At 39.3% G+C, this 22458-nt stretch overlaps 1 protein-coding gene across 50 annotated transcripts in view; it reads left to right on the top strand.

The window, feature by feature from the left end:
• Positions 1-22458, top strand: part of DTNA (dystrobrevin alpha) — a 434483-nt gene that overhangs the window by 369818 nt on the left and 42207 nt on the right. For 25 of the 50 annotated variants that reach the window (XM_069568764.1, XM_069568760.1, XM_069568778.1 and 22 more), the window contains one exon: positions 19916-20003. In XM_069568764.1, coding sequence (XP_069424865.1) covers positions 19916-20003 — 88 coding nt within the window. Of the gene's footprint in view, positions 1-2923; positions 3002-5037; positions 5131-19915; positions 20004-22458 lie in introns of all 50 variants that reach the window. The other 25 variants (XM_069568744.1, XM_069568746.1, XM_069568749.1 and 22 more) reach the window with 2 other exon arrangements.

The raw sequence follows: 22458 nt of genomic DNA, 5'->3' as shown, positions 1-22458 counted from the left end.
ATTTTCTCTTTTGGCTATGCCACACGGCATGTGGGAATCTTAGTTCCCCGACCAGACATCAAACTCGCACCCCCTGCCCTGGCCGCAGAGTCCTAACCACTGGACCACCAGGGAAATCCCTTGGCTTCCTCTACCCATGGTCATAGTTTTGGCTTCCCAGTAATAAATGAGGAGGAGAAGAATTCAAGGTACTAGGTAGTATAGAAACCATGTGGACAGTGAGGACCAAATGTCAGAAATGCTCTTGGCACTAGATGCTAAGAACTGTAGCAAAATAAGATAAACAGTTTATTTCCACAAACTCATAAATGTAGAGAATGTCACCCCTATATATACCAAGAACTACTTTCCATAAGGATTCATGTGGAAAAGGAAAGGAACATGAAAGGAATTAAATGATGCCTTTGAACCAGCACTGGCAAGGGCCAAGGCAAAGAAAATGGCAACAGAAAGATAGGAGATGCATGTGTATATCTGCTAGTCCGTTTGAGGAAGGAAAGGACTGGGAAAGAGCAAGGGGGACAGGTAAGTGGGGGCGAGGAAGGAGAGAAGGGCCCAAAGCACTGGAGAGACAGAAAGAATGCGCCACCAAAGGAGAATCTGGGCAACAGCTTGCTTTCTGCTGCCAACCCTGCACCATCGTGATGTCAGCAGGTCTCCTCCAGTACCCGAGCTTGCCAGTGAGTAAGTGGTAGGACACACACAGCTTTGTTAACACATCACCTTTCTCCCATAAGGCATCACCCGAGTAATTTGTAACACACATCCTCCTGGTTGATCCTCCCATGTTTCTTTTTATTTCCTTCTTGCACACTCAACATCAGAGGTTGTGATTGTGTAATTTTTAGGCCTTTGATGTAAGGTAATAGCACAATTTCTGGGACTCAAGGTACAAAGAAGCATATGTAACAAAGCAGAGAAATAGTTTCAATTGGAGGGAAGAATTCTATTTCACTTAGTGTTTTGAGTGGTTTTACAGGGATCTGAAATCAATTATATAATAGGTAGATCTATTTTGTCTTATTTAAAAAAAAAAAAGTTGAGGGAGCTGACTGGGCAGTGGTAGGACTGTAGTTACTGGATAATGAGTGTAGAGGGCTTTGCTATCTTGGTGGGATGGTGGGAAAACAACTCCAGTGGCTTAAAGTGGTTATTTGGCCCTGACAGCATGTTTCATAGTCTTAGAAGCTGAAAATCAATGTGCTGTTAAAAAAGCTTAGCTTCATCAGAAAAGTAAATTCTCCTAGAGCATTAATTTCATTTTTAAAGTCAATTTTGTTTGTGTGCAGTTGTACTTTTTGAGTAATGGGTACAGTCCTGAAAAGCTGAATGAAATCATATATTTAACAAACTCATGACTACCTACCTACTCTACAGTAGATATTTTTTATAGATAAAATTTGTTTTCAAATTTACCATAAGCCTCACTATTTAAGGAATCTTTGTAGTATATATTATTGTAAATTATAAGAATTCCAGTTATAATATGCATAATTTAATGTGATATTCATTTATGAATTGCTATATTTTGTGCTCTGTAGTCTGAAAAAGTGGTACTTTGTAGTAAAACCTTAAAATTTTTAGTTAAAGTTTTTGAGATTTCTAGTTGCTTTGTTTAGCCATTCTTACATTTATGGGCTTCCCTGGTGTCTCAGGTGATAGAGAATCCAGCTGCAATGCAGGAGATCAAACCTGGGTTTGATGCCTGGGTTGGGAAGATCCCCTGGAGAAGGGAATGGCTACCCACTCCAGTATTCTTGCCTGGAAAATTCCTTGGACAGAGGAGCCTGGTGGGCTACAGTCCATGGGGTCGCAAAGAGTCAGACACGATTGAGCAGCTAACACTTTCACAGTTTCACATTACATTAAGAAACTTTGGAAAAGTTGGGGAAGTTTGTGGTAAAAAATCCAAAAATTTCTATCCGAGTAATTAAACACTTGGTATTCAAACAGTCACACAGTTAATTTTTTTATTCTCCATGAAGGGAGTAAGGGATAGTTTTAAGTACATCAGTGTTGCAGGGCAAATTCTTAGCCTACAAAAGAACAAAAGAACAAACTCTTTTTAAGCATATTTTTAAGCATATTACAAGCAAAATTATAATACCAAGAATCAATATATTTCTCAATGAAGCATGCATATTCATTATAGTAAATCTTGAGTGACTTTGGCTTGGCCACATGTTATTAGTTATTATTTATATTTCTGTGTATTCTTTAATAAAACTACATTAAGCTGTCATAAAATTACCAATTAAATGAATGTTCTTCCTAGTAAATATAAAATAATAAGAATTTGCTCTATTGGTGGGCCTCTCTTCACCAGTTATAGACACAAGGTCTATGAATATATATATTTATAAGGCTTAAAGATTTATTTCTCTGTTTCTCTGGAAGTTTTCCTTGCAGCTTCACAGCCAAGGTCAGGTGATTTGTGCCTGAAGTAGGAAAACACTTTTAATATGACACCAGTCTCTAACTAGGTAATTTTCAATTCTCTGTTCAATACAGACAATCAGAGAATAGAGAGCAGGCTGCAGAAGTCAGCTTCTTGTGTGGGGTCTGAAGGCTGGCAGGACTTAGTGAACTGCTCCACTGTACACAGGGTAGTCTGTCAGGAATGCTGGATGAATGAATGGTCTTTGTGTCTAGGCATATGCAATCTATTTGTTAGGCAAATAGCAGAGGTCAAATCTGGGATCACAGTGGGGCTTGGGTAATTGTAATTACAGTTCTCAGGCCAGGTTGCTACTTCTAGCCCAACTCTGAGGAAATCTAAAAACATCTTGAACTTTTCAAAGTAATGAAAGAGCTGTCCAAATGGAGCTTGGATGTAGTCTTGGGGAGTTTCTGTTGCCAGTTTCTGTTCTCGAATGCATTGCCGTGTTTACGCTCTTCTTGGCTTTCCCATCTTATTAACCAGCTCTCCTCCCAAGGACAGTGAAGTCGAGCAGAGCAAACTGCTGGCTAGGGCTGCTCCAGCTTTGCTGAAGGGCAAAGGGTAAGTTAAAGCCAGAGTGTGCTGGAACCCTGAATTAACTGAACTAAAAATGCTGATTTCTTGTGTCAAAGATGCTTTGTGTTTGAAAGACCATCTTTGATTTAGTCAAAGCAGCTTCATCATAACCCCATTAACAGCACCAAGTAGTTATTTTTTTTTGTTGTTGTTGTTTACAGTGCAGGAAGATAATCTTTATTACATTTTAACTAGAAACAGAGCAGATAGCAAGTTCACGAGGTATTTTTGATTATTATTCTTTTAAAATCAGGCTTCAATAACAATAGTCAAAAGCGAGCCTTAACTGCACAGATATATTTTGGTCACTATTATAATCTTCAAGGGCACCAAAGCCAGCAGTGTAAACTAACATAAAGGTAATTACTGAAAAATTTAATGTGCCAGAGTATATATCACTGCATTAAACTCTATCCTTATATTTTCTTAATTATCTTCTTCAACATTGAACAATTATTGTTACTCGGCAAAATATCAAACATGCACACAGCATGCCTACAAGAATACTCTCTTAACACTGTCAACACTAAGCCTTCCTTTCCCCCTGGAATTCAATGACTCATGGTTCCACTCCCTACATGTATTAGTGGTAATATGCAAATTGATTTTATTTTCAAGGTTAAATAACAGACTGACTTTGCATTTGGTGGCCAGCTGTGTACCCTAATTTTTTATCAGTTCTTTCTTTCACAAATTTAACTACATTTCATAAGCCCTGAGATATTCAATAACCTGCTAATGATTGTATACTTTTAATCTATACTCAATTTGAACCCCTCATAAGTACTTAAAATTATTTACAGATGATTGTAACTAAAGCAATGATGGAATTTACTACTTGTGTATTAGACTGATAATAAGGCCTTTAACTAAGAGTTGCATATTTTATGCAGTTTTTTGCTTGCTAGGAGCCATTCTTAAAATTACATCAATAATTCTCTGTCAGTAATAATTGCTTTTCATTTGCTTATTCCTACTTGGATAACCAGATTCACTTTTTTCCTCTCTTGTAAAACAACATTTTTTTTCTCTTTCCCAGACGTAAATGTTGTCCAACTGACTAGGTACCAAAAGAAAGTTTGAACAGCATATTGATAACTATGATTAGCAGAAAAATAGCTCATAATAGACATTCAATAAGTGCTTCTTCCATCTGGAATGAATGAATTGTAAGGCAGCTGTTGGAGTCTTATACTTTTGTCATATGCTGTAACTAATTTTGTTTACCTAGGGAATTCAGGTTACCCAATTCAATTCACTCTCAGATGTAAATCTAAGAATTTTAAATTTTAAAAAGTGATTTAGCTATTCTCAGAAAAGGTAAACAAGTTAATAATAACAGTTGCTACTAGTTGATGGGAAAAAAAAAAAGGATGGGATTACTTTCCACTAAATCATACACACAACTGAGGAGAAATAAAAAACTAAGCATTAACTGATTTTTATCATTTTCTCCACAGTTATCCTTGCAGCATTTTTGTTCATATATTTATCCCTGTTAACTTTTCTAGCTGAAAGAAATTTTAATTATCTGCATGGATTTCCCCATCTCCTTACATACACATTGTTAGTGAAAAGCTGGTGTAAATTTAAGAGTGTATTTTCATGTCATGCCATATTTGAGCAGACACATCTGTGTTGTTACTTGCTTTCCCTGATTTCCTTGTTAAAATTACTAAGCTTCAGATTTGATCTTCCAAAAGATAATCTTTGCTTACAAGCTATTTCAGTGTATTTACTGTACAGATGAATTTCTTGGACTTAGTGGTTTAAAGAATGCAAATCTGCATTCTTAAAAGTGACTTGACTTAAGTGGAAGTCTTTTAAGTGAGAGAAATGGCACTGTGAATATCATTTTGCTTGGATTTTGCTTGTGTTTTTTCATAGAACCTCATTTAGTTTTCCTTTACCTGCTTGGTTTTCTAAATGCCTTTACTATCACAAACTCACTCCTGCCTGCCCCACTTATTTCTGTCTACCTCTCCTAACAACATCCTTTCTTTCCTCCTGCCCTGTTTCAGGATACAGTACAGCCTGAATGTGGCAGACAGGCTAGCTGATGAACATGTTCTCATCGGGTTGTATGTCAACATGCTCCGGAACAACCCATCATGGTTAGTGCAGGTTTGGCTGCTTGACTGTCCTGAGAAAGGGAGACGGTCTGATCTCTTGATAAGCAGTCTCAGCAAGGGGCAAAGTCACTGGATGGCAGAGGTGTCACTCAAGTATTTTTTTAACCAATTCAATAAAAATATCTTGTGATATTACTTTGGACACTACCCATTAATGTACCATAGAATTCATATTTTTGCTATTATCTTAGCTAAAGGACAAGTTGTGTAAATGGGTGCTGTGCTAAATATTAGCATCTAGGGAAATGCAGGACTCTGGGTCCCTCTGGTCAATTCTGTTTTATATGGGCCATATCAAATTACTGCACGATGGTGATGCAGTAATCTGTGTTATTCCGAGGACTTGTGTGTTTCTGCCAATTTGGAGAACAATGCTCCATTCTCTTAAGATAGATATGGAAAAGAAATAGGGTGAGATCAAACCATGGAAATCGTTTCCTGAACAATGATAACGTTGGGAGAAATTGTCTTTCAACTCTTCTCTTGCAAATGTTTCAAGGTACTCATCCTGATAGATGCAAAGCTTACTTTCACATGTGTTAAATGTGTGAATTCAGACAAAGTGTTAGAATAACGGCATTCCTAGAGTTTTCCCTTTCTATTTCAGTTGAGACATAGAAGATTCCTGCCATTGGTACAAGTTAGTTAATAATAAATGTACATTTTCTATTTGAATGGGAATAAATGGACACACTGTATAATTATCCTATGTTTCATCCTAGTTTAGACAACTGTTTTACAAACATGTTTTGCAAACCAGTTCCTTAGAAGTATTTGACTTTATTTAATAACCCTAATATAATTTCTCTGAACTAAGAGCCTATGGATTTTTTTTTGCAGTCATAACTATTTAGGGGTTAAATTTCCTCTAAAATTGATTCCCTTTCTTCTACTGTGTCACAGAAAACATCCTTGAGACATTTGGCCTCACTCTCACTACTTGGTATTGTTAACCACTTCTTTGTTTCTGGAACTTTCCTCTCTTGACTGCTTCTGATGCCTTAGAAATATTTTTTGAAAGATTACCACATGAGTTTAAGTGATACATTGAACATTTATTTGTTTTAATAGTTATATATTTATCTTAATTTGTATTTAATATTTATATGTGTGTGTATATATGTATAAAATCAGCATATTGGTTTAATTTTATACTCTATCCTTCTGTTTTGGGAGATAAAGATGAACTCTTCAGCTAAACCCATCTCTGTTCAAATTTTCCCAGTTTGTAGATCAAACAGTTACTTTTCTTTCTTACATCTCTACCTCCCAAAACTACAAGTGGAAAGAGTAATTGTTTTCATCTTACTCTCAATGAATTTGGACCACCCCCAGTGTTATACAGTAGCTGAAACAACAGAACTAAAAGCTTAAATTACCTCCCTGCCAAAATCTGTGTTGGAAATCTTCAAAGCAGGATATAGTAAAGATCCAATCATGTCTGAAGGCAATGCCGAGATCTCACATCATGTCCTCCCCCGTAATTCTAAACACATTCCCATTATTTCTACAGCTCCTCTTTGACCTTTTCTTAATTAAAGTTGTAACAGAGAAATCTCCAAAGAGGAGAGCACAGTTTGACACTCCCAGCCTTTTTCCCTCCTCTAGTGGTTAATCATATTGATTTGATGGCCACTTAAGACCATAAACCTGTCTCAGCAGAGACACCTTACATCGACTTGATGAAAGCTAGTTGAGATTTGTATTTTGAAAACAAAGCAGAATTTAAGACTGATCAATGAAGCCTACTCCATTTTAATAGCTCCTACTCTCCATAATTCTCATCACTGTTTTCCATCCTTAAAAAATTCCAGCTTCTCTTTTCTCATTTTTTCCCCCTGCCTTTCCTTTATTGTAATTAATTGCTAATGATTCCCCACACCTGCCAGGATTCTGTAAGTGACGAAGTGATCTCTCCTCTCCTTTGTTATCATCATAGCTATGATGCTCTACTGTCATTCAACTATAGTGAGATCTAGAATGATGGTAACCACAAGAGTTACTTTTTTAAAAGTATATGAAGCATATGATTGTGTTTTTATTTTGGTTTTGTTTTTTATTATTTTTATTGGAGCATAATTTCTTTACAATGTTGTATTAGTTTCTACTCTACAGCAAAGTGAATCAGCTATACATGCATCCCCTCTCTTTTGACTTTCCTTCCCCTTTAGGTCAGACAGAGCATTAAGTAGAATTCCGTGTGCTATATAGTAAGTTCTCATTAATTATCTATTTTATGAAATTGAACATGTCAGTTGCTCAGTCATGTCTGACCCTTTGCAACACCATGGACTATAGCCCACCAGGCTCCTCTGTCCATGGAATTCTCCAAGCAAGAATATTGGAGTGGGTTGCCATGCCCTTCTCTATGGGATCTTCCCCACCCAAGGATCAAACCCAGGCCTCCCGTATTACAGGTAGAGTCTTTACCTTCTGAGCCTCCAGGGAAGTAGATAGTATCAGTAGTGTATATATGTCAAGCCCAAGAGCTACTGTTTTTAAAGTATTTGCCTCACAATAAGCATTGTGTTTAAAACTTTATTTACATAATTTCCCCTGGTCCTTAGATAAGCCTGTAGAGTATATACTTTCATCCCCATTTTATCAATTGGTAAAGTTACCAATTCGGAGAGTCTACATGATTCTCTCACAGACACAAATCCACTACACAGTGGGGCAGGGATTTCTACCTTCATCTACTTGATCCCAAGAGCATAACCACTACGCCACATTGCCTTATATAAAGCCTATATAAATGCATGCTCTCCAGAAAGCTCTTTTGGACACTCCATACTGTATCCACCACATCTCTATTTACTAAGATTGCATATCCTACTCTATTATTTTTATTTCATTTTAAGAGAGATTTTGAGCACATACTAGTTAAAGGAATTGTTAACAAATTACCATTTATGTATTTAGTTCTGCGCATTGTGATTTCTCATTTTAATTATAAGCTTCAAAATGACAAAACTTTTCAGTCTCTTGGACCTCATGACAGCAACCAGAATATCAATAATAAATTTTTACATCTATGAAATGCTTAAAAAATTACAAAGCCCTTTCCCACATATTATTTAATCTGCTTGTCAAAGCCCATAAGTTTGGATATTATTATTTCCATCTCACTGATAAGCAGATGCTGGTTCCAAGACATTAAGGACTTATCCAAGGTCACCTGCCAGCAAGGTCTCCTAATACTGACAAAATAATTTGTTATCTACCTCATTCCTCGGTCTTCCTGTCTGTGCATCCTTCATGAGATGGTCTATAAACAGGAATCTAATAGTTGTTCTTGATTAAAAGGTATGTTTTTGTGATTATCCATAAATGCTCCTAATTCACTCTGGGTGGGGGCATTTTCCCCTATATCTATTCTCCCCTGTATCTACTTAACATAATGAGAAACTGACTCATTTGTAAACAGTCTGCTGCTAAATTCAAGATATACTTTTGTGTCCTTGCTGGTTTGATGTCAGATAAGCTAAACAAATAAACTGCAGCTCAAGGGAAAATTCCTGCTGTCTTCCTAATTCCTAAGTGAAGTTTCAAAAGCTGCAGTGGTTTTCAAGCACCTTCTTCAGTGGTGGAGGAGGGGTCTCAGAGTCACACAGTGAGGGCTTTTTCTGGCCTCCCCTAAAGCTTCCCTAGGCTTGCTGGTGGTTTATAGGACAATGGTGGCAGGCACGCCAAGGGATATCAGAAACCAGCCCAGAACTTACAACTCTAACCGTAATTATAAACCTTGATACTTACCAGTCAGACGTTTCTGGTGTGTTTCAACTCTGAAAAGACAGACTTCCCAGTGGCTCAGAGGTAGAGAATTCACCTGTAATGCAAGAGTCGCAGGAGACATGGGTTCAATCCCTGGGCCAGGATGAACCCCTGGAGGAGGGCACGGCAACTCACTCCAGTATTCTTGCCTGGAGAATCCCATGGACAGAGGAACCTGGTGGGCTACAGCCCATGGGGTCTCAAAGAGCCGGACACAACTGAAGCGACTTAGCAGGCGCTTGAGGGAAGGAGGCAGCACAGTGTAGGCCAGCATCTGTGCTCTGATGCCATGGACCATTGCTGTCACTTTGTCAGGCCCCTGATCTCATATAACTAGGTTAAAATTTGTCCTGCTCATTGTTTTTCTCAAGTAGGAGAAATTGGACATTTTGATGCCTATTTCCGGGTTTCGCATATCAGGTCTAAGTAGTCATGGCTCACTTGCTTCCTTTTTTTTTTTTTTGCCAGCACCACACAGCTTGTGGGATCTTAGTTCCCCAAGCAGGAATTGAACCCATGCTCCCTGCAGTGAAAATGCAGAGTCCTAACCACTGGGCAACCAGGAAATTCCCTTTCCTCCTTTAATAGATTCCTATGACACTTAAGTTCACAGCCCAGACCACTCCCCAGGGCTGTAGGTCTGTGTGTGATCTAACCTGCGCCTACCCCTCTCCCAGCCTCCGCTCCCTCGGGGTGTTCCCGCTCAGCCACAATACTTAGTCACATCAGTTTTGGGTCAGTTCCTTGAAAATACTCCTAAAACTGCCTCAATGACCAAGATACTAGCTCTTCCCTATTTTCCTCCTGCCCTTTCCTTCCACACACTTGAACTTTCTCCTCTGATTTCCAAATACTGGTTAAAGGTACCTACTCGTCAGGTAGGTCTCGCACATTAGTCTGATCATGGAGTACTATGTATTTCATTTCTGTCATAAATGTACTCATTCATTGCTTGGTTGGTTGGTCCATTACCTACCTTCCGCTTACAGGGCAGACCTTCTCAGACTCATTGACCACCATCTCTGTGGCATCAGCATAGTGCCTGGCATACCATAGATGCCCAGTAAAGGCCCACTGGGGTTGGAGACTATTGATAGTACTATAGACATAAAATTCCCTCTCACTCTAAACAAAATTTGTGAAGTGTCCTCAGGAAAAAAAATTTTACTATAAAAACACTTTCTGCTATTAAAAAAAAGATCACCTATTATAAATTAGCCCTGAAATTAGTATAAGAGTATAAAGTAGGTTTTTGTGGATCACAGCAAGCTGTGGAAAATTCTTAAAGAGATGGGAACACCAGACCACCTGACCTGCCTTCTGAGAAATCTGTATGCAGGTCAAGAAGCAACAGTTAGAAATGTGCATGGAACAACAGACTGGTTCCAAATCAGGAAAGGAGTACGTCAAGGCTGTATACTGTCACCCTGAGTATTTAACTTCTATGTGGAGTACATCATGCAAAATGCTGGGCTGGATGAAGAACAAACTATAATCAAGATTGCTGGGAAAAATATCAATAACCTCAGATATGCAGATGACACCACCCTTATGGCAGAAGGTGAAGAACTAAAGAGCCTCCTGATGAAAGTGAAAGAGGAGAGTGAAAAAGTTGGCTTAAAGCTCAACATTCAGAAAACTAAGATCATGGCATCCGGTCCCATCACTTCATGGCAAATGGATGGGAAAACAATGGAAACAGTGACAGACTTTATTTTGTTGAGCTCCAAAACCACTGCAGATGGTGACTGCAGCCGTGAAATTAAAAGATGCTTGTTCCTTGGAAGAAAAGCTATGACCAACCTAGACAGCATAGACATTACTTTCTCAACAAAGATCCATTTAGTCAAAGCTATGGTTTTTCCAGTAGTCCTGTATGGATGTGAGAGTTGGACTATAAAGAAAGCTGAGCACTAAAGAATTGATGCTTTTGAACTGTAGTGTTGGAGACGACTCTTGAAAGTCTCTTGAACTGCAAGGAGATCCAACCAGTCCATAAAGGAAATCAGTCCTGAATGTTCATTGGAAGGACTGATGCTAAAGCTGAAACTCCAATACTTTGGCCACCTCATGTGAAGAACTGACTCATTGGAAAAGACCCTGATGCTGAGAAAGATTGGGGGCAGGAGGAGAAGGGGACGACAGAGGATGAGATGGTTGGATGGCATCACCAACTCGATGGACATGAGTTTGAGCAAGCTCCAGAAGTTGGTGATGGACAGGGAAGCCTGGCGTGCTACAGTCCACGGGGTCACAAAGAGTGGGACATGACTGAGCAACTGAACTGAACTGAACTGAACTGATAAACTAGGTAAAACGTCAAGTATTAAACTTGACTTAGGTAGAGGTGATAAATGTGGATGAAGATCATCAGCAGCAATTCACTGATGTGGCAAAAACAGCTAATAAGGATCAAAAAAAATTAAAGTGATATTGGGCAAAGAAAATTTTTTTTATGTCCTCTGATCTTTTCGACTTTGTGCTAGTTCACTGCGGCTACTATAACGAAATACCAGACTGTGTGATTTGAACAACAGTTTATTTTCTCACGGTTCTGAAGGATGGAAGTCCAAGATGATGGAGCCGGTAGCACTGTTTCTCCTGAGGCCTCTCTGGTTGGCCTGCAGATGGCTGTCATCTTTCTGTGTCCCCATGGGGCCTTTTCTCTGAGCATGTACATTCCTGGTGTCTCTTCCTCTTCTCATAAGGACTCCAGTCATATTGGATTACAGTCCCACCCTTACAACCTCATTTAACCTTAATTCCCAGGTGGCACTAGTGGTAAAGAACCCACCTGCCAATGCAGGAGACATAAGAGATGTGGATTTGATGCCTAGGCCTGCAAAGATCTCCTGGAGGAGGGCATGGCAACCTACTCCAGTATCCTTGCCTAGAGAATCCCATGGACAGAGGAGCCTAGTGGACTGCAGTTCATGGGGTCACATGGGCCTCATTTAACCTTAATTACCTCTTCAAAAGCCCCATCTCCAAATGCAGTCACATTCTAAGACACTGGATTATAGGCATCCGTGGTGGCTCGGATGGTAACGAATCTCCCTGCAATGCAACAGACCCACGTTCGATCCCTGGGTCAGAAAGGGGGATACTGACTCCAATACTCTGTGGATTAGGGCTTCAACACTAATTTGAAGAGAGAGAATTCAGTCTAAAGCACTACTACGCTGGATCCGCTGAACTGTATGCCTCTAATTTTTTTAATGTGTAGGCTAAGATTTGATTGATTTTTTTCAGTAAATGTTGTGCTTTTGAAAAGCGTAAGTTTATTGCAACCTATTGAAGGAAAAAATTATTATCCACACCTACTGGAAGTATCTTCTTTTGAATTTTCATTTTCTTGTTAACATTACTCCTTTTCTTCTTTAAAATATTTTGGACTTTCAGTTATAGTACTAGACTTCTGAGAACGATACTCCCTTAGCATCCCAAAAATGTAGACCTGAAGAATGTCACACACACCAATGTATGTATCTGCATGAACTGCACTGTACTCACAGGGGTTTTCTCAGCATGATCAATCAGATGATAAACTGACTTTTAAGATGAGTTCATTTTTCTGTTATAAATTCTAATATATTTTATGTTTCCATGGAAAATGAGAGTGACACTACCAATCTAATGAGGTTATTGAAGTAGATGAGCTAGTATGGTACTGGGAACACAGGAATAATTCAGTGTTAGTTACTCACTTAATTTTGAGTAAGGTTGAAGGCACATAAGTTAGATTTTAAATCCCATTTTGTAAAACCAGTCCACTGTAATATGATAAAAATAAGCACTGTTAGCTTGTGGATCATCATCAATATTGTTGAGCTGATGAACTTTAGAGTGTGCTTTCTCCAATTGTGCTAAAATAAAGAATGCAGAATGGGAAATGGTCACATATGTTGCTTGATAAGTTGTATAAATGGGACATTTTGATTAAAAATTCATGGCACTTTGCAGTTTGCATACAGAGATAAGAGAAGACTATCACTGTTAAGCTAATTCTTTCCTTTATTTAGGAAATTAGAGATATAAAGACTACTTATTGCTTCCATAAAATGCTTCATTGATTCAGCTAAACTGTTTTTCTTCTTTTTGATGTAACCTAGAAGACTAACCAGTAACCAATCACATTTTCTTCAGCAAAAAAGCCTGATTTATAGATAAGGAAGTAATGGTGCATAAAAGGTATACCAAATAATATTATCTGTTATCAGTTCAGTTCAGTCACTCAGTTGTGTCTGACTCTTTGCAACCCCATGAATCGCAGCACGCCAGGCCTCCCTGTCCATTACCAACTCCTGGAGTTCACTCAAACTCACATCCATCTAGTCGGTGATGCCATCCAGCCATCTCATCCTCTGTTATCCCCTTCTCCTCCTGCCCCCAATCTCTCCCAGCATCAGGATCTTTTCCAATGAGTCAATTCTTCACATGAGGTGGCCAAAGTATTGGAGTTTCAGCTTTAGCATCAGTCCTTCCAATGAACACCCAGGACTGATTTCCTTCAGAATGGACTGGTTGGACCTCCTTGCAGTCCAAGGGACTCTCAAGAGTCTTCTCCAACACCACAGTTCAAAAGCATCAATTCTTTGGCATTATCTGTTATAGGTAAGAGTAAAAAAGGATACTTCAATCAGCCTTACCATGTACCCTGTCACTGCTATAAACGCTTTACATGGTCATCCTCCCAATAAGCTATGTATTAAGTTTGTACATGAGAATATATAAACTGTTTATAGATGAGAAAACTGAGGCACAGAGAGGTTAAGTGATCTTTGCAGGGTCACAGTAATTGAGACGGCTAAGGTTTGCATCCAGAAATGATCTGGTCCAACCTCGTACCCACTCTTGTATAACACTGCTACCAGCTATCCACCCTTCCTAAGTGTAAGCATTTCTTTTGAGTGGGAGCTTACCTATTTGACACCATCTGCAATCTAATCTTTAAAACAACAACAAAATGTGAACCAAAAGAGAATTTGCCATTATTGAAGGGGTGGGATGGGAAAGATCTACTGTTGATAAATATGAATGAGTACAATGACATTTCTATGAACTTGAACACCTATATAAAGCAGATAAGGAATCTGTATCCAGCCATAAAATGTATCTTCATTTTTAACTCTGCCAAACATAAATAACTAGTTTGATTTTAGATGGCATGGCTAGTGTTAAAACACAGTATTTCATCTGTATTCTTCTGATTTTTTCAAGGTGTTGAGGATGTATATAGAGCGAAACGGGATTCAAAAGAGGGGGGCCAAAGACCATGACGTTGCAATCCTAAATGAACTAACTTCTATTTGTTCTTTTGTCCAACTGGTTCTCGGGTAGTTCCTGTTTCAAGCACTGTGCTAAACACTTGAGTTCCAAGGGTGAAAAGATTGAACCATTCTGGTTTCAGAGAAGTTACGATTTAGTTAAGGATGAAGGTAAATGAAAAAGGCAATTATTATAAAATGCAAAGTGATAACAGTTATAATAAAAGCAGTGCAGTGCAAAGTGCTGTGGAATATATAAGAAGCAATGGATCTGAATTTGGAGGTTGGACAAAAGAGCAGGAAGTGGCAGTCAAAGTCAATACCATAATGAAGAGAAACTAGCCAAGTGGAAGTGGATGGAAGAGGCAGAGAGACTGATTAGAGCAGAGAGAATATGGTGCATTTGAGCTTAAGTGTGGTAAAGCCATGAGGGTAAAAGATGAAGCTAGACTGTGCAGGACCTTAAAAGTCTTCTTAGGAGTTTGAACAATGAGAACCTATTAAAGAATGTTCTGTATAGGAATGCTTCAACCAACCTCACTTTTGAAAGATCAATGACTCTAGGACAGAAAATGAATTGGAAGAAAGAGTAACTCAAATCAGAGTAAATTTTGAGAGGACTTTACACTCATTCAGGATAAGAGGACAGTGGCCTGGGCCACATCAGGAGCAGCTGGAATTGAAGGAAATGGAAGAACATGAGAGTGTGTAGAGGTAGAAGGCATAGCCTTGGTGGACGATTATAACATAGGGGGTTATCAAAGTCAGGGTCTTGATAAAGGAGTTTGAAGGTACCCCTAAAGAGAAGGCTTTCATATTGTAAGTTATTATTATCATTATTATTACCATCCATGAAGATTCCTACGGCATTTTGCTCTCAACCAACTGTGAAAGATAAGGAAAAGTCATCCTCCCCAGGTGTGTGTGGGTGTGTGTGGCTGTGTGTGTGTGTGTGTGTGTGTGTGTGTGTTAGTCACTCAGTCATGTCCAACTCTTTCCAGCCCCATGGACTGGAAACCCCATAGCCCACCAGGCTTCTCTGTCCATGGAATTCTCCAGGCAAGAATACTAAAGTGGGTAGCCATCCCCTTCTCCAGGGAATCTCCCCAACCTAGGGATCAAATCCAGGTCTCCTGCATTGCAGGCAGGTTCTTTACCATCTGAGCCACTAGGAAAGAAGATTCCTATGGCTTTTTGCTCTTAACTGACTGTCAAAGATAAGGAAAAAGTCATCCTCCTCTTAAGTAATAACTAGTAATGCCTTCTCAGGCAGTAATCTTCCTAATAGCTATTTGCATTTTAATAAAAGAGCAGTCACACTTAATGACCATAAAAAGTAATCTCTAGTGATAAAGTTTATGTCACCATTCTGACAAATGGAAAAAACTACTAAGGAAAAATGTAGAGGTATTTCTGGTGCCCTTTGGATCACCTTATTATTTGTTTTGTTTTGTTAACATAGGTGAATCTTTTCATGACCCAAGTGTAGACAAATACATTTTTTTTTACATTTATTCTGATTTTCTTTTTTTTGTTGTTGTTTTTGCTGCATGTCTTGTAAAATTTTAGATCCTCAACCAGGGATTGAATGAACCTGAGCCCTCAGCAGTGACAGTGTGAAGTCCTAAACTGTGGGCCACCAGGGAAACAGGCCTGTAGAGATACCAGAGAAATGTGAATGAACATTGAGTTCCCAGAAATCGCTACTACATCATAATTTAGGAAGGCCTAGCCCTGCCACTCAAGTTTCCCAGGTGCCATTTTGAAATCACAGCAACAGACGCTGGCCGTGTGTTTAAGGTCAAAAGTGGAGGACTTACAAAATAATAGATTTCCCCACTCTGAACTGAAGTCTACACAGCAGCCTCTTTTTAATTCATCATGGTCTTGTAGCAAGATTATAAAATCTGGAAATGAATAGGCAAGGATGGAGATGATGTTGGGATTGGTATTTCTTTAATGATTTAGGGATTACTGGTCATTTACTCTCGACTCTTTGTAACTGAAGTCTTGAAATAATGGAATTTATTAGGGGAATGCTTCATTCACCCTTGTATAATGTGAACATATGGAAATTGCACATGTGGGCGCGTAAATCATGCGTGCACAAAGGGGCCATCCATCATTTCACCCCTCATTCACTCGGTGCTGGGGAAGAAGGGGCAGGGAAGTATGAGTTATAGCTTACTAGACAAGATCCCACACCTTCACCTCTTACATTCCCAGGAGGCTCCTTTCATGTAAACTTCATATTATTTATACCTTCTGGTCATTCATGATAAAAGGGACTTTTATCATGAGGTGTTTTTTTTTTTCCTTTATCAAGGTTTTTTTATTATTTATTTATCAAAACACTCACACATGTTTTTGACAAAGTCACTTTCAGGCAGTCGGATAAATCGTTGTCCCAAGCTTAGAGCAGTGGGCCTTGTCTACATAAATTGTGTTGAATTAGACACATGGTCTCTAATATATCAACCAGAAAATGATAAATACATTAAAAATCAAATTGAATTGTTTCTTTGTGGGGCAGTTTTATTTTAAAGTAAGGACAGCATAACTTTCACTTTCTTATTAAAACTGTAGCAAGAAATTCAGCTATTATTTTTAACGACTGCAAAGTGCAGACATGTATTATAAAACATCTGTTTTAAACATCCGTTTTAAAATATCCATTGTCCAGAACTAATTCAGCCTTTGGCTAGTAAAATAGTTTCTTATTCCAAGTCTGAATTTGTATGCTGATTGAAACCTCAATCCACTGGGAATAGTACTACACATAGGTGAGCCCTGAATCTAAGAATATCTATCTTAAGGGAATATTTGTAAAATATCACAATGCCGTATGGTTATGAAAAATGATCTCTTTTATACAGTTTACATTTAGGGTTCATTTCACATGTTTAACTTTTCCATTTTATTTTCAATATCTTCTAGGTCCTTGCTATTCAAAATGCATATTACCATATCTTGAGAGCTTGCTGGAAATGCAGGTTCTGTGATCCCATCCTATCCCACCACCCACACTCTAGAATCAGAGACTGAATTTTCACAAGATCCCTCCATGATATGTATACACACTAAAGTTTGAGAAACCCTGCTCTAGATGGTTGTTGGATGGTATGTGACATTTTGAAGGAGACAAGAATCATTAGTGAATCTGAACAGGTTACTTCAGAGGCAAAATAACAATAAAATTATATTAACTAATATTTTTGAGCATTTAATGTATTCTCAGTTCAGTTCAGTTCAGTCGCTCAGTCGTGTCCAATTCTTTGCAACCCCATGAATCGCAGCACGCCAGACCTCCCTGTATTCTAGGCATCATATTTTGATCCCTGGGTCAGGAAGATCCCCTGCAGAAGGGCACAGCAACCCACTTCAGTATCCTTGCCTGGAGAATCCCATGGACAGGGGAACCTGGAGGGCTACAGTCTATGGGGTCGCTAAGAGTTGGACATGACTGAAGCGACTTAGCACAGCACAGGAATCATATTAGCTTGATGCTTTTTCCATGCATTATCTCATTTGGGCAGCAGGAAATAGAAGACTATTTCTCTGATGATGGAGAAGTAATTTGGTAAATGGAGAAATTCAGGAATATCCTAAGTAGGAAATGGCAACTTAGAGAAAAGGGCATAGTCTAGTGCAAGCATTCAGAATAAGAATAGATAGAGTTTACTCATGTGAGAAACGTAGACAAAGCAGAGATAGTAGAGACAGGAATATCTTACAAATGACTGGGAAAAAAAGCTTACACTAATGCATTCTGCTGAACCAAGAAGAGCTATTTGTAAGTGACACAGCTAATATGCTGAGTTTCAGTCATCTTCTCACTTTAGAACAAAGGTTAAAAGACTATGTTGCATGTTTACTGTATATATAAAGGTACACATAAATAATATAAATGTACGTTATGTTATGTGAATCCATAAATTCCATAAATTGGTGAGTAATTCTTATAACCTTAATGTTGGTGTAGAAGTGTGTCATTTTTCATGTATAATCATGAGGATTAATCTTTTTAAGGAACAAGCTTAAATGTAAGAGCCAGTGGAGGAGAATATAAGTATATTTGGGGGTTGAGAGGAAACTGGTTTCTAATCTTGTTCCTGACCTGATACTCACCATAATAACTGATAAACCAAACTAATTGGCTAACTAGTCTACTAACAGGATTAGTGTTACTCGTATGTTTCACAAACAAACAAACAAAAATTTTATTGGCACCCAAAACTTAGTCTTAAGTGAAGAGCTTTCTGAAATATCAGCTCTCTGGGAGAGTTGATAATGCTTCTATTTGCTTTAGTTTTTTGTTGTTGTTTTTTTTTCCTTCTTTTTTTTTTGGCTGCACCCCATGAGGTATGTGAGATCTTAGTTCCCCAACCACAGATCTAACCTACACCCCCTTACCTTGGAAGCACAGAATCTTAAGTGCCAGGGAAGTCCTGCAATTTTTAAGAGGTTTTTAAGGGTCAGACTAATCTTATCCTAGTAGGAAGAATTTTCATGAATTAAAGGAGACACTAAATGATTCACACCATTACAAGCCATTACTATTAATATAATTCTACTTCTCTGGAAGTAAATATAAAATAGCAAGTTACCTGGGTAGTAATATTGTAGATGAGAAATTATATTCATCATGTACTACTGTATAAGAAATTACCCCAAAGCTTAGCAGCTTAAAACAACAAAGACAGTGGGTCAGGAATCCACATATGGCCGAGGTGTCTGTGGCTGAGGACCAGGGGTGTATAGCAAACTGTTCGATGGGTTGTGGTCTCACCTAAAGGCTCTACTTTAGAGCCTCATCTACAGGCTCTACCCAGTTCCTCCTCACCTGGGACTTTCCACAGAGCAGCCTGTGGCCTGGCTTCCAGCTTCCAACAGGGCAGGCAACCCAAAAGAGCTCAAGAGACAGAAGAAAAAAAAACACGCCCAAGATGGAAGTCAGGGTCTTTTTATAACCTAGTCTTGGAAGTTACCTTCCGTTACTTCTGCCACATGCCGTTCACTAGAAGCAAGTCCATAAGTCCCGTCCATTGTAAACAGAGAGGGTTACACACAGGAGTGTGACTGTCAGGAGGTGGGGATCACTGGGACCCGACCACAATCAGTTTCTTCTTCCTTCTTGCTTTCTTATTGTCTAACACATCAGTTTCCCAAGGAGTACATGTTACTTGGGTAATAAATAAAATGATTAAAAGCAATACAACTCAAAGAGAAAGTATTCTTTCATTAGAAATGTTGATCAGAAAAGTCACTGCTCCTTGGAGCTTTCTTAGTAAGTCAAGATTGACCTTCCTGGCCATGTATTAGATCATGTCAGGGCTTCCTGGTGGTTCGGATGATAAAGAATTTGCCTGCAATGCAGGAGACATAAGAGACACGGGTTCAGTCCCTGGGTCGGGAAGATCCCCTGGAGCAGGACATGGCAACCCACTCCAGTATTCTTGCCTGGACAATCCCATGGACAGAGGAGCCTGACAGGCTACAGTCCATGGGGTTGCAAAGAGTCGGACATGACTGAGTGACTAACACTTTCACTTTTTCAGGAATCTGAGTCTGATATTAATCATCTAACAGGACTTTGTTTTGGCTTTCACATTTTTTGCACTGAAAAATTGAAATAGCAAACCCCTCCCCCTTCCCTGGGTGGTAGTATGAACATGTCTGTCTTTCTCAGTTGCCTAACAGGTTCCCTCTTGCTCTGTCCTCAACAGTATGCTTGAGAGCTCCAACCGGCTTGATGAAGAGCACCGGCTGATCGCCAGATATGCGGCCAGACTGGCGGCAGAGTCCACTTCATCTGTAAGTAGTCTGCATGAGAGATGTCACGTTGACTGTGGTCCTGTTGCTGGTGCCACAACAGCAGAGCCAAGTGGTTGCTACTGAGCCATCTGCAAGATCTAAAAACAATCTGTCTTTTGCTGCTTTGATTTTTCACTTTTCAGCTATCATTCTGGTCTAGCATGAATCAGAGCTTGAGGGATTCTGTTACAACAGTGCTGAATCAGCCCAACTCCTGATTTCTCTGGATAATGTCTAATCAATAAATAAAAAGAGCAAGCAATGATTCAAATCCACAACTGGCTAAGATAAATTTCTGTTTTTATCAGTATGCAAGTGGTGCCGTGATATAAAAACCCACCCGCCAGTGCAGGAGACATAGAAGACATGGGTTTCAATCCCTGGGTCGGGAAGATCTCCAGGAGCAGGAAATGGCACCTCACTCCAGTATTCTTGCCTGGGAAATTCCATGGACAGAGGAACTTAGTGGACTACAGTCCACAGGGTCGCAAAGAGTTGACCACAACTAAGCAACTGAGAAGGAAATGCCAACCCACTCCAGTATTCTTGCCTAGAGAATTCCATGGACAGAGGAGCCTGGTGGGCTGCTGTCCATAGGGTTGCACAGAGTCGGACACGACTGAAGCAACTTAGCAGCAGCAGCAGCAAGCGACTGAGCACAGAACACAAAATATATACAAAATATGTACAAGAAAGAGAAAATGATGTTATAAAATTAAAAAAAAAAAACCTTCATCACATGTCAAAGGTGCAAAGGCCAGGCTTAGCTATAGAAGACCATTTCAAATATAAAATATAGGACATCACAATTCTTCAATAGCAATACAAATTGTATCTTTGTTAAAAGAAATGCTAAATTAAAAAGTGATAGAAAAACTTTATGAAAGCTAGAGCTTCACCAAGTTTAAACCTTTCCCTACAGTTAGTTTTCTGAAATTAAAATTCAGGCAGCATTCCTCCATGTCTTTGGGCTTAGACAATGGGTGCTATTTTCTTAAAGCTTGACATTCTGTTTTAGAAAGATTAGTTGTGATTTTCTTTAATTTGCTTTAAAAATTGGGGGGAATTTTTATAATGTATTGTAGAGTAAAGAAAGCACAGGGAAATCTACATAATCTGACCCTGTTGTTTATTGACTGATTGTGCTGGGTCTTCATCGCTGTTCCGGACAGACTTCCTCTAGTTGCAGTGTGCAGGCTTCTCACTGCATGGCTTCTCTTTTGTGGGTGGAGCCTGGGCTGTAGGGCGTGCGGGCTTCAGTAGTTGTGGTTCCTGGGCTTTGTTGCCCTCTAGCATGTGGAATCTTCCCAAACGGGAATTGAATCTGTGTTCTCTGCATTGGCAGGTGAATTCCTAACCACTGCACCACAAGGGAAGTCCTGACCCTTTTTCTATAAAACAATATCAAATAATCTCTTCACTAAATACACATACGCATATACACACAGCATCCCTGGTAGCTCAGCTGGCTAAGAATTTGCCTGCAATGCAGGAGACCCTGATTCGATTCTTGGTCAGGAAGATCCCCTGGAGAAGGGATAGGCTACCCCCTCCAGTATTCTTGGGCTTCTCTGGTGGTTCAGATGGTAAAGAATCCGCCTGCAATGCAGGAGACCTGGGTTCGATCCCTGGGTTGGGAAGATCCCCTGAAGGGGGACATGACAACCCACTCCAGTATTCTTGCCTGGAGAATCCACATGAACAGAGGAACCTGGTGGGCTACAGCCATGGGGTCACAAAGAGTCGGACACAATTGAACGACAAAGCACAGCACAGGACAGCACAGTTAAATACAGTATATGAGCTATATATACATATCTATTGTTATAAAATCATATATATGATATCTAATCATATATAGCCATGTATATAATTCTTATATAATCATATTCTTCTATATCAATATATGTGATTATAGAAGAAGGGAGAAAGTGGCGACTGCATATACATCAGTTGTTAAAGCTGGTTGCAACCCATCAACATAAAATTGCATATATGAGTGAAGAAATGCTGGAAGTATTTTGACCAAAAGAGGAAGAGAAGAAAAGTCATAATAACTCTGACTTTAAAACTATAGCCTTCCCTGATGGCTCAGTTGGTAAAGAATCTTCCTGCAATGCAGGAGACCTTGGTTTGATTCCTGGGATTCTGCTAGAGAAGGGATAGGCTACCCCCTCCAGTATACTTGGGCTGGAGAATTCCATGGACTGTATAGTCCACAGGGTCACTAAGAGTAGGACACGACTGAGCAACTTTCACTTTCACTTTAAAACTATACATTTTTAAATTATATGTTACAGTGGTTGAACAGTAATTCTAGAGAAAGATACCTCAGCAGTGATTCATTTACTGAAGTGGGTAGCCATTCCCTTCTCCAGGGGATCTTCCAGACCCAAGGATTGAAGTCAGGTCTCCAGCATTGCAGGTAGATTCTTTACCATCTGAGCCACCATGA

This window comes from Ovis canadensis, chromosome 23, assembly GCF_042477335.2.
Source record: "Ovis canadensis isolate MfBH-ARS-UI-01 breed Bighorn chromosome 23, ARS-UI_OviCan_v2, whole genome shotgun sequence".
Lineage (NCBI taxonomy): Eukaryota > Metazoa > Chordata > Mammalia > Artiodactyla > Bovidae > Ovis > Ovis canadensis.
Note: the sequence above shows the minus strand (reverse complement) of the source record. Positions and strands in the feature narration are given on the sequence as shown.